This window comes from Pyrgilauda ruficollis, unplaced genomic scaffold (genome assembly GCF_017590135.1).
Source record: "Pyrgilauda ruficollis isolate IOZ18807 unplaced genomic scaffold, ASM1759013v1 scaffold4, whole genome shotgun sequence".
Taxonomy (NCBI): domain Eukaryota; kingdom Metazoa; phylum Chordata; class Aves; order Passeriformes; family Passeridae; genus Pyrgilauda; species Pyrgilauda ruficollis.
The window spans coordinates 3,112,393-3,125,275 of record NW_024525489.1 but is presented as its reverse complement, the minus strand read 5'-3'; the positions used below and the strand labels follow the sequence as shown (position 1 = coordinate 3,125,275).

The window sequence follows — 12,883 nt, the reverse complement described above, 5'->3', positions numbered from 1 at the left end:
CTTGATTTTCTACTGCATTGTAACAGCGTTCGTGTGAATTTGTAGATTCATTTAGCTGGCCCATGCTGCTGTGCTTTGCTGAGGGAAATTGTTTTCTTTCCATGATGTCCAATTTTGCATGGAATGAGCCAAGAGCCCTAATGCACCCCCAGTGTTGCTCTGAAGACTTAGGAAGTTTGGTGAGCAGTTTAATAGGGCCTGATTTCAATGTTACCACTCACCATGGTAGCATTGCTTTTGCCTTCTTTCTGCCTGCTTGTTGCTCACTCTTTTGTACAGCTGCTTCTGTTTGTACAGCTGAAACGGCAGGGTGAGCAAGGCACGGAACCAGTCCAGCTGAAAATTAGCCCAATGATGTCTTTTCTTTTCTTTCATGGGAAAAATAAGCCCCAAAAGCTTTGTTTGTGATCTTGTGAGTATGTGTGTGTCTTTTTAGTTTTATTTTCTTTTTTCTGATACCGCATGGGCAGGAGCTATTTACTTGAAGAATTTCTGGAAAGAATCCTGCTTTGATACTTTCTTCTGGGATTATTTTTTTGCTCGCTCTAAGTATAAATGAATTTTGCTTTTGTATTCAATGTTTCTTTTGTCCTCTTCAAAGGTTAATGCCACAGAGCTGTCATAGGTGGTTCTTATTTTTCTGGTCATGCTGTTATAGTAGTACTGTTTCTTGAACTTGTCTTCCCAGTCCTTTTTTCCCCTCTGTATAGCTGTTGCAATATCTGTTCTATTCTCCTCCAATTATTACTGTTAACCTCTGCCCTTTTTCTTTTGTAAACTTGTAACTATTTCAACAACAAAGTGATGTTGATATAAAAAGCTAAAATAAGTTGCATGCAATTGTGAAGGATGTGAATTTAAGGTAGCAATCCAAGGGTTTTCTCCTGAGAAGCAAATCTCTTCAGGTGAACTGTGGGATTGTTTTTAAGTATGTTTTTTCTAATTGGAATGTTTTGGGTGCTGGGTAGAGAAAAAGGAATGATCATACATTTTAGTAAATGAGCTGCTTCCAGCTCTGTTTACCCCTTGAATCCAGAAGGAGATGAGACCCTGTCTGCATGGAGTTACTTCAGAGGAAAGCTTCAGTGTCTGGTAGCAGGGCTTCACCATCTCCCCTACACTTTGTCTCCTCCATAAATGGCACCTTGGAACTGAAGATCTGTTTGGGGGCTTTTAGCAATACTTTGTTTACTACCCGCTCATATTGTGCGTTCTTCTTGAGAATACGTGAAGATTGCTCAGCTCCTTACAGGATTTGGGCCATAATCAAGGCTGACACTGACTGGCATATTGTCAAATTGTGCATGTATCATTTATTGTCAGATAACACTGGACATCCGTTAGTGTCTCTTGGCTAATCAAGAGTGTTGCCTCACATATTCTTACGATGAGAAGGCGAAGGATTCTTGTCGTAGCTGCCAGCTTTCATCATCCGAGCGGATTGCAGAAGACGGAACTCTAGGGACAACTGAGAATAGGAAGTTTGAAGATTTGCTATGTTCTCCTGAAGCGTTGGAGTGACTTTCATAGACTCAGGGCATTGTCTCCAGAAGGTTGCTTTTGTCTCAGTTGTTTTCTTTTGTTGTAGTTATTATTGCAAAATAAATGTGTAGTTATTTCTAAAACTGTCAATCTGTTCCAGGGAGATTTGATGAAACTGTGATTGAAGAAAGAAGGCAATGTGCTGAAGATCTCTTGCAGTTTTCTGCCAATATCCCTGCTCTCTATAACAGCAAACAGCTGGAAGAGTTTTTTAAGGTTGGTTAGTATTTGCAGAAGTATTTGCTTCTTACCGACATGACTGAAGTATAGTGCTGATTCTGCTTTACTTTATAAACCGTGGTATGGCAGTGAGCTGGTCTGACATACTTTGTGAAGGGACTGGGGGTTTTCCGTTCACTCTGGATATGTGGCTTTAAAAAACCCCCATGCCACACCTCTGCAAGGTGGAAAGTTTTACAGGAACTTCAGGTGAAGGGATTTGAGTTTTTTTTGGTTGAATGATGAGTAAAACTTGTGATGATAAATTCCAGTGGGAAGTAATAAAAATATTGTCACTGTTCCTTTATTTTCAGTAGGCATTTACAGTTTCAAACCAAAGGAGTGAAGACTGTTTACACTGTTTCCTTCTGGTCTTTGTGGACCCAGGTCCACAGCAATAAATTTAGCATGTAACTAGTCCAACCTGTTGCTTGTACAGTGCTGTGAGAATCAGTCTCCATAACAAATTTTAGGACAGTACATTGATATGGACTTCCTCTTTATTACTTCGTCTTTATTTTCAATAGTTCCTCTTTATTTCAGTAGCTTAGTCTAACATTCTGCAAACTCATAAGCATAAATTTACACGTACCCATGATAGTAACTCTCTGGAATTAAGGAAATGTTGATCTGGCTGAGATGGGACTTAAGCATATTAATGTGTTTAGTATATTTAAATGATATGCATATGCAAGAGCAAAATCTTATCAAAGCTTAAGATTCTTTGCTTGTTTTTGTGATGAAGTTATTGCAGTGTTCTTTAAAATGCTTAAAATAATGTTCTTTAAGCTTTGGTGTCAATAAGTGACTGGGGGACCAAGTTAGACTATTTTACTTTTTGGTTTATTTGCATTTGTGTTTTTCAGTTCTTTGAAAACGCTTCTATGGTTTTGGGTAGTTTTTCAGACCTCTCTTTCCTTCCTTTGCTTAATAAAAGTGTTCGTTTTAGCCTCCCAATGGACCTTTTGTGGCTTTGCAGGGAAATGAATAAAATTAGAAAACCGATGTTTTTTTAGGACACACGTGTCTTCAAGAGGGGCTATGCAAATGCAGTAATTTAAGCTTATTTGTTAGCTGATGTGGTGTCTGTAAGAGAGCTGTAGGTTTGGTCTGTCATCAGCTCAGCCTGTGTGCTTTTAGCTCTACCCATGTGTGGTTTTGTTCCTTTTCAGATTTTTGTGGCTGTGGAAAGAGAGACTTGAACAATGAATTCTTAAAAACATCTGAAGGGAGTGTTCTGTGCATCTATGTGTTATAAACTCCAGAAGAACGAGCTAGCTTGTGTGAAAATGTGCTGGGCTGGTTCAAGACAGATTAGCAATGCTTGTTTGTAATACGGTTTTGAAAATGGTGCACTTTTTGTTAAAGTGGCATAGAAAGTGTGCACTTGAGATGTGAAGCAGAAATATAAGAAAACACTGAAAACATTTAGGTGGTTTCTAATGCTATGGTTACTTCTCTTAGCTTTGATTCCTTTTAGGCTTGGAGAGGAATGTCCTTTTATCTTTGTAAATTCTCAGCTGTGACTGAACTCAAGATAGTGGGTCATGAGTGGGACATCAGTCTGATAGAGAGTCCTGTGCTTGGGAGAGCCACTGAAGGGCACAGACTATATGTGATACAAGAGATCAGGAGCATTATTATTCTCTCTTTGTTAGACTTGGGTGTGCAGGTCTGTGTGGTTCAAAATTCTGAAGCTGCAGTAGGCTAAATATTTAGCTATCTAGTCAGTCTGTGGCAACCAAACATAGCTTAACTGAAAGTCCTTGTTTAATTTTGCAGGCTTATATGGTTTAATTCAATTCATTAACTCTAAATTAATGGAGCACTCACTGATTAGGAAATATCATTTTGGCTATCACTTCTATACAATGATAATTTCCATAGAGCTCAGCAGCTGAGTAATTCCTTTGCCTCTTTTTTTTTTCCAGGGTGGAGAGGTGCATGATGGCTCTGAGTTGATTGGTCCTGTTGAGCCTCTGTCTGACTCTCTGACTGACAACCTGTCTGACTGCAGCTCTGAAGGTTTGCTTTCTCTTCCCACATAACCTCACAGCATGATCTGTTTTAAAGCACCTCGTAAATGGCAAGTGACAGATTTCTTCATGGAGCACTGGCCTCCAGTTTCTGTTTGCTTGTTATGGCAAAAAAGCTGAGCTGGGATTGGCAAGAGAGAAATTTGGCTCAACAGAGCTGTCTGCACTTCTGGAGGTTTTATTCTAAAGGTGTACATGCTGACTTGGATACCATGTGTAGAGTAATTTTAGTGGCACTTTTAGTGGTACTTCACTTGCACTAAATAATAGTGTAGCTGTAAGGAAGGGTCAGTCAGCCCAAATAAATACTGTGCTAGAGTTTCTTGCCTACCTCTAGGCTGTCAGTTTAAGCATTTCTGTGTACCATGCAATCTTTTAGATATTTATGTGTTTCTGAGTTATGCTTGGTCCTTGTGATTTCTGTGAAATTCTTCTTCGACTCTTAAGTTTTCCTTTGGAGTTGCTTAACACTTGTATATAAATCCACATTATTATGCAAACATGTCGTAAGCTTATTTAGGGAGGGATCTGATCTTTCTGGCATAGAATTTGCTTTGATAGAACAATCCTTGCATAACAAAAAATTGATTTTGTGTTCTAAGGGTGGTTGGTTAATTTTTTCTTCTTGAGGTTGTATGAGAGGCACTGGGATCTCTCTGTGTCAATAACTTTGTGCTTAGTCGTACAATATATTCTACATAGGAAGTGAGCTTTGCATTTTATTTTGTAGTACCTTCTGTGATGTTAATGAACTAAGGTCCCCACAATGTTTTGTTCTGTGAAGGGAAAGGTATAGAAGTTGTTGTTGTTTATATATATAAACCCATATAGGTTTATGTTTATATATAACACATATGTTTATATATAAACATATATGTTTATATGTAGTTGTTTAGTTGAAGAGGGCAGTTATGATAAATAGCACTAACTAGTTTTAAAGAGTTTTAATGATTTCTGTCGAAGTTAAAATTTCAGATTCTGACAATGCACTCACTTTACACTGTGCCCTATAAAATAGTGCTTCTAAAAGTGCTTAATGTGAACGTTTCTATTCATTATTCGCAAGAGCCTCATTTTTAGCAGAAGAAAACCACTTCCTTTATGTCAGATAAAATACTGAAAAGAAAAAAATGCTCTAAAGTAGAAAAACTCTTTGATACCCTTCTGAATCGGCTGGAGGGCTTTTACAGGATCCTTGGAACAGCTACGAGCACAGGAGTTGGATATGCTGAATGTGAATTTTGTGGAGTTAAATTTTCTAAAATCCTACGTGTCTGCCATCTCATATTGTCTTATGTTTGAAAGCAGATTTTAGTGGGTGGGAGGCTGTGGACAGAATGAAACATCTGTCTTTAAAACCTCTAGATGGCAGTGGCAATACTCGGCCTTGAGTCCTCTCCCTGACTCTCCTCACAACCTCCCGCCTGCATCTGATTTTTCCCACTCTGATTATGGCAGTTAACTGTGGCTGGTTCACTCTGTCCCTTTCTGTGGGCATGCAGGGGCCTTCACGTGGGCACTGCTCCTTCAGGCTATTGTACTGAGAAGTAGCAAATCCATCCCTTAACAGGTGCTGCTGTTTGCTTTTAAGGGTGGGTTGTGTTTTCTCACTTTTATCTGTTCTTTCCAGACAAAGTTCATTTTGCATAAGGTGTGCACATTAATGGTGGAAGATGCAAATTGACAGTAGTAGCAATGTTTTTGTACCAAAATAAGCAACAATTATCTTGCTTGTAAAAGGAGTTTGGCAGTTCATGCTTTCATAAGAATCTGCTTTTCAAGATACCAGGTTACCCAGGCTTTCCACCAGTTTTTGGAAACTGTGTTTACTTTTCAGATACCTGGTAAAATTGCACACGGCAGAGACAAGTACAGAGATTTGTGTTCAATTTCAGCATCATTATTCTTATCTTATATTCCTGACAAAGAGTCACTCTGTCTTCTTCTCTGAGTACACTGGATGATGTTCAGACGTCCCACTTCCTCATCATAAATCTTTCTATATCAATTAACTTAGCAGATTCTTTAGAGAACTTGATCAGGAAGTAATTTTTTTTTCATTCTCTTTTTTCCTCTTTCCTTCTGTTTTTCCATGGACACATTATCTTCCCAGAAATAATCCTGTGCACTTCAGATGCTTTCTACCCCATAAACTGACTGGAAACCCCATGTTGTTGTTGTGTGGTGCCAGCTCCAGGCTCTAAACCTGACCTAAAGAAAATTTTATTAGCTCAGGCTCTGTGCCATGCTAGCTGTGTTCATACAGCTTTTGGTCCAGTTGGCTACAAGACAAGAGCCAACGCAGTTTTGTTTGGCCTGTGGGGAGGGGAACTTGAGTCTGTGTGAAATCTGCTGTGTGGATGGGCTCTAATTCATCTCATCTGGGTGGCCAGAACACCCTTCCAAAACCCCCAGCTTTTCCATTCATGCTTTCTCTCTGCACTCTTTGTACATCAATCAGATCTGCTTCTACCACCTTGTACCTCTAAATGGTGTTTAATAAATGCTCAGTTCTCCACCCCCAAATTTGATATTGCTGCCCCTAAATTGAGCAGGTGAATGGCCCATTATTATTATGCTAGTTAATGAATCCTCTGTCTTCCTCCAGCTTTTCTGTTGTGATTTTTCCTTCTTTCTTGCAGTTTTGGGGGCTACACAGGCAATTTTCTTCTCTGCCTGTACCCTTCCCTTTATGTCCCTTCCAAGGGAAGATGAGGAGTATTGTCTTCTGTGCACCCTGTCCCTTCCTCTCAAGTAGCATAGTGTCAAATGTATCACTGTCCCTTGCTTTTCAGACAAACAGTGGCTGGTAATTGGTTGTCCTTCATGTCTTTTTCCTCTCACTCATGTTAAGGAACTACTGGCTTTTAGAAAAAGCAGTATTTCTACAGTGCCTTCTTACTCCTGTTCCAGCTGCAAAATGTAAAAGAAAGTTTTAGTTGCCTTTGAGTCAGCTTCTAGCTGCTGCCGCATACTTTTTGAAAATAAGTATGGTATGTTACCTGGAAATGTGGTTAAACTCATCACTCTTACAATAATATAGGAGAAAGCAGACACCAGGTTTTAGCTCAGAATTTACTTTCTCTGTGCATGCAAACAGCTAAATGTCTTGACCTTGTTGCCTCTTTTATTGCCTCAGTGGGTACATGTGCCAAGGTGATAAAACAAACTGCTACTTGATATCCAGGTGGCACTGCCAAATTTGTGGCTTGCTCCATATGTCTCATGCAGAGTACTATTCTGGAATGACTTTTTGAGACTGAAAGCTGGCTTTTTTTTTTTTTTTTCTCTTGGTGTGTAGGTCCCAGCTTTGAAAACTTTGTTGTTTTAAGTTTCCTTATCCATGAATCATCAGAGCAGAGAGAGATAGGGACTATAGTCTTGCTGTTGTTGAAATGAGGTGGAGTATGAGGTTTGAATAATCCCCCATCCAAGCATGGACCTGTGTTTTGTTTTTAAATCTTGGAAGCAGTGAGAAATGGCAAGCATAATACCTACTTTTAATGGTGTGTTAACAAATGGGTATATCTGATAGCAAATCAAAGAGCAGTTTTATATACTTATAGGAGGGTCATGTATTTTCATTTCTGATGGCAAAGGAACTTGTAATCTGGGTGTCAGAAACATTTTTGTCCTTCTTTTCAGTTCGAAAGGATTTAAGTGGGCTTGATGATGTGACACTTACAAGTCAGTCGGAATGTGGAGGTGAGATCTAGAAGTTGTCTCCATTACATTTGTGGAAATTAAATCATTAGAAAACCATAACTGAGTGAATGCCTTTTATGGATGATAATCCTTACAGAATGAAATGCTATATATGTAAAATAGCTTTGTTGCCATTTATTCCCAAATAACCATGAAAAGTACCTGTGGTTTAGTTACTGAAGGTCAGCTTGCAGTAAGAGTGTAGTGGCTTATGGCAAATGTAAGATAAAATGTGTTACCTCAGATTTGAGTGATGAAAGAGGTGTTAAGTAATTTATTTTACCATGTGTTAGCAATGAAGGAAGATTATATGTGTTACATGTGAGCTGAGTGCTGCATGATACGTATGCTGACAGTAGCTCTGTGTTAATTCAAACTCCTAATTTACTGTTTTGAGGGTGCTTCGTCTTACTGATTTTAAAGAGTATGTTGGGATTTCTTGCAACAGTAATTTGGCTCCTGCTGGTTGATTTTTCTAATAGCAGTCACACAGGTTTAGTTTTGTAATTTGTGGAGCTCAATGGTGAGCTGCTTTGGCAGTTTAAGTTGGGTGTTAGATGTTGGTCTCTTCATTCCCAGTACTGAAATGAAGACTAGTTGTTCTGCAGAGTTGGTAGTTAATTTTTAAAAATATGTTTCTATAGGTACGAAATTTTTTAGAGACAGCATTGCAACCAGGGAGTTTCTGTGGGTATTCTGAGGAAACTGCATAAGTGAAAAAGAGCTAAATCTTTGACGGGGATAAGGAATTTTGGACATTCCTAAGGTATATAAGCAATCTAGAGTAATGGATGCCTTTCTGACTTTCAGGCTTCTCCAGTGACAGTGACCTGATCTCTCTGACAGTCGATGTAGATTCTCTCGCCGAGGTAGATGATGGAATGGCATCCAACCAAAGTTCTCCCAGTAGAGCTGCTGGCCTCTGTGTTACTTCTGATCCCGCAGTCCAAAGCACACTGGCATCTGAGCAGGAGTGGAGCAAACCTGAAGGAGAAAAGGAAAGCCATGGTTTGTTTACTGGAAGCTTAAAATCCAAGCCAGGCAAACAAGATTACTTGGAGAAAGCAGGCGAGTTAATAAAACTGGCCTTGAAGAAGGAGGAGGAGGAAGATTATGAAACTGCCTTAAGCTTTTATAGAAAGGGGGTTGATCTGCTTCTGGAAGGTGTTCAAGGTATGGATCTTCTCATTATGTTTGTCTTCTCCTTGGTTGTGTTTGTTTATGACATTTCCATGGCTAACATCAGCTTACTGCATTGCAAAGAAGTGATCTGAAATGCAGAGTTACGTGTGCTTGGCTTTCATGTATTTGATAGCTGTGTGCATGTGAGAGAGAGAGAAACTTTTCTCTCTAAGACTGAATGATAATTTAGGGTCTCATCTTCCAAGTGCCCAATATCTCCTCTGTTAGAATTGCAGCACAACCTTCAACTTGCAGGTGAGTAGCAAAGTGCTCCACTTTTGCCTCTTTCCTTTTTATTGCCTAACCTTTAATTAATATGTGGCACTTGCAGCACTGTTGAAACATTATTTAATTTACGTGGTTAAGTGAGGATTAATTATCCCCATTTTACGCTTGGGAGGAGGCAGACTCAGGTTAACTTCCCAATCACAAAAGGATTAGAACTGCTCTTGTCTCACAGCTTCTTGCTTCTTCCATTAAACTATTCTCCTTTTCTAACTAAAGGATGCATAGAAACTTACATGCTTGCATTGCTAGAGGAGAACAGGGCTTTTTTTACCTTGTCAAAAGACTTTGGTCTGTCAATATATATCTGCAAAAGCTGTTGTTAATAAACTGGATGCAATTATATGCAAATTTCTGCCTCCTTGCACCTTGTCAGTAAGGGAGAAAATTTTTTCCTTTATCTCTTGAGAATCTCAAGTGATAACCTCATGTAATCTGTGTTTTGTCCAACAGTGGCTTAAAGCTATAAAGTACAGGGAAAGATTTGTTCTTTTCTGGAGTGAATTCAGAGTCTGTGTATTGTGCTTCTGTCCCACACAGATCAAATGAGTGAGATTAGAATTGTGCCTTTGTTTGACAGTGTACAGCACAGGTGCATTCTGCTGCTCCAGATCTGGACTTGGACATGAATGTACCAAACACACACAAGCAAAAAGCCTTTGCTGCATCCCAGTGGGATGCACAGCAGTGGTCCCGACCTTCTGAACAGTTCTAGCAATGGAAGTTACCTGCTGAGCTGATTTAATGGGACCTGACAAAAAATAATGGGTAGGTTACTGATGAGAACTAGAGGTGTGAGCCAAGATATGTGCATAGCCTTTGCTTAAAGTGTCTTATACTTTTTGGCAAAAGTAAATCCACCTCTTTTCAAGTCTCAGTGATGTCAGTAGGGTTGCTGCTTTGCTGCTTGTTGTGGCTTTTCAATAGCATCCTTCCTTTCCTTGCCTGTGTTGTCAAAATGTTTTTCATTCTTAGTGTTGAATATGCTGGCAGTCTTCTTTGGAGACCCCAGCTATTCTTTCTTTGCAAGTACACTTTTTCATAGACCTGTAGGCCATTCAGTTGTGATCTTCTGAAGGATATCCTGTTTTGTCATAAACACTTCTGTCTGCCAGCCCTGATGCAAGGCTGCCATGATGCTGTTTTGAACTGACAGTTCAAACTTCAACTTCAAAAGCTTGTTTTATTAAATAGTTTCAAGCTGTTAGGGCATAAAAACAAGTCAGTCTATTGCACATCAGTTTTGCTGTGGTAATTATTGTGTATACTTGAGTTGTGGCAGTGGTTAAACATGTTGGCTTTGAATTCATGGTAATCCTTAGAGTAATATGTTTGCTTTAAAGTTGTGAAAGACTTTTTGCATGTAAGTAACTTGCTCAACTCATGCACATGAACTTGTTAAACCAGAGCAGGTTGAACTTCTTACTTGTATTTGCCAAAATTTCCTCCAAGGATTTCTTTTTTTTTTTTGCTGTTGACTAACCACTCTTCTGGCTGCCTCAGATAACTGTTAATCCTTTTCTGTCACCCACTTATCCCTGCTTTTCAGGCTAGGAAGAAATTCAAGGAATCTCAGAAAATTGTGATATTCTGCATGATTTTCTTGATGCCACTCAGTGCAGTGGGAGCTACTAATAAATTTTTAGTGATGGCTACCTGTGTGGTGTGTGTCAGTGTTCCTGATGGATAAAGAGACATGTAACCAGCACCAGCACCTTTTTCTTTGCAGTCCCTGACATTGCATCAAGAGGAAGTAATGGGAATGAGTTGCATTTTAGGTGGCATCTTACACCTTGAGATAATTGTACACAGGGTGGTTCCTAGCAGTCAGCTATTTTTTCATTTCTCTGTGTTACCCTGCATGGCTGTGAAGAATTCATTGTTTTCTGGGCATTCACACTAGATTTGGGTAGATCTAGCTCATTTTGTCCCATTCTCCTTGAAGCTTCTGAAAGCTGGCAGAGAGACACTGTTGCCCTCTTCATGATGGCGGGGCTGGTCCAAATGTCTTCCTAAAAATGTGCTATCTCATGGTCTATGAGGACAGTAAAAAAAGAAAAAAAAAGCCCCGAACAAAACTTTTTAATGTAGCGGCTTTGTGAAGGCAGTGTGTTCAGCATAAATATGTGAGCATTTAATGTATATTGCAGTGAAAACCCACAAAGCTTCTACCTAATCACTTCAGTTATTTAAACACCCCTGGTTATGTATTTCACACGGATAATAACATACTCCTTTCAAAGATAAGGATGGTCCAATTATTACAAAATGCTTCTGCTCGTCTGCCACTGATTATTTTGCACCTATTCGGTGTAAATAAGACTTTGTAACAGCTGAGAGTGAAACACATTGTTCATCGATCCTTGCACAAGTGTGCAGTGCTGTTGTCCCTGTACACAGCCTCTGCAGAACGCGTGGCCTCTGGAACGGGCCGCAGGTGGCTTTTTTCCCTGGAAAATGCAGTGACACGGGAATGCAGACTTTGGCCACGAGGTGGCCACCCGAGACTTGGAATGGGGCGATTGTAGCAGTGCACGGAGATGGGGGAAGGAATGGCACCCATCCTCAGAGCTCCCAGCGTGGCGTTTGAGGCACACCACCTGCTCAGGTGCAGTGCCTCCGTGAGCTGCTTCGGTGGCTCTGAAGGGTGAGGCTGTGTCTGGCACCAGTCGCTCCTTTAGGCTCAGCACAAGATCTGCTGCTCAAGGCTGCCTCGACAAAACCATGCCTGAGAAAGTTCAGTGCTGCAGGTTTATACACCTGTGCTGGTCAGTTTGAGGTAGGTGGCTTCCCTAAAGGCAGTTGAGAACACTTGAGCCTGTTATACTCCTGATGACTTTCCAGCTCTCTGAGCTGCTGGCACTAGTGTTGGGCAAGGCAAGTGTTGTATGTTTGAGAAATGGACGTCTTGACTTTGTTTTCAGCTCTGTGCACATGCTCTCAGATGTACAGTGGTGTTAATTATTCTGGGCAAGGTGCATATGTATTTTCTTTTGCAAGTCTCTTGCAGACTTTAGTACTAAATCCTTTCTTGTCCTATATATAGTCCTGCCAAGAGACCCAATTTGTGTCCCTTGGGGAAAGACTGCTGCGTGCTCAGAGACTTTGGATGCTGGGCATCTGCTCCTTATACATATCTGGCCTACTTCTGCTCCATACTTGTTTTTAATATTAACCAGTTGTCAGTGGGAAGAAGAATGAAATCTTGGACTGGCAGTGTAGCCCTTGAACTGCACCTTTTGTGCCTTCCTGTTTCATGTATACCAGAGCTGCCTTGCTTGCAGTGACAGGATATCTGCCATAATTTCCTTTTTCTTCTGAATATGTACCAATTCTGCTGCTCCTCTTGTCTTTTCTGGGCTTTGCTGCATGCAGGGTTTGGAAGCTTTTGGAAGATAGGTCTGTAAAGACTGTGTAGGATGGTTCAACAATTCTCTAGGAGTTGAAACCTTCTAGAATTCAAGATTTTCTGCCTTTGTAAGCATACTGAGTATGCTAACTGAAAGAAACTTTGGCTTATACAATTATAGCTTTTCCTTTGTTTTGTTAGCATGTCAGAGCACTTCGAGGTCAGTGCATTGCTTCAGGCCTAGAGATGGAAAAAAATGTGCTAATCAATAGCAAGCCACCAACTTCTAGCTGGAAGTTAACTCTGTTTTATGCAAAGTAGTGCATTCCCTGACTTTGGTATAGGGCACAGTTTATGTTAGGAAGAAGCAGATAACGAGACTGAAATTATGGAGAGTTTTTTTGTAATAAAGAATGGAGTCTTGTTTGTATAAGCTGCTCCTTTTTTTACAACAGCAGCCTTTCTTTAGTTGTATCCATTATGGACCTGGGCAATCTGAGGTGTGTGATAAACAGAGTTAACACTGCTGCTTATTGCTGTGTTTCAATAACTTCAGGCATGTGAA

General features: G+C 40.1%; 1 protein-coding gene across 2 annotated transcripts in view; it reads left to right on the top strand.

Moving 5' to 3' along the window:
• Positions 1–12,883, top strand: part of RPS6KC1 (ribosomal protein S6 kinase C1) — an 85,255-nt gene that overhangs the window by 14,509 nt on the left and 57,863 nt on the right. The window contains exons 4-7 of one of the 2 annotated variants that reach the window (XM_041477192.1): positions 1,643–1,758; positions 3,693–3,786; positions 7,443–7,502; positions 8,313–8,675. In XM_041477192.1, the coding sequence (XP_041333126.1) occupies positions 1,643–1,758; positions 3,693–3,786; positions 7,443–7,502; positions 8,313–8,675 (633 nt within the window). The remainder of the gene's footprint in view (positions 1–1,642; positions 1,759–3,692; positions 3,787–7,442; positions 7,503–8,312; positions 8,676–12,883) is intronic. The other variant, XM_041477193.1, reaches the window with a different exon arrangement.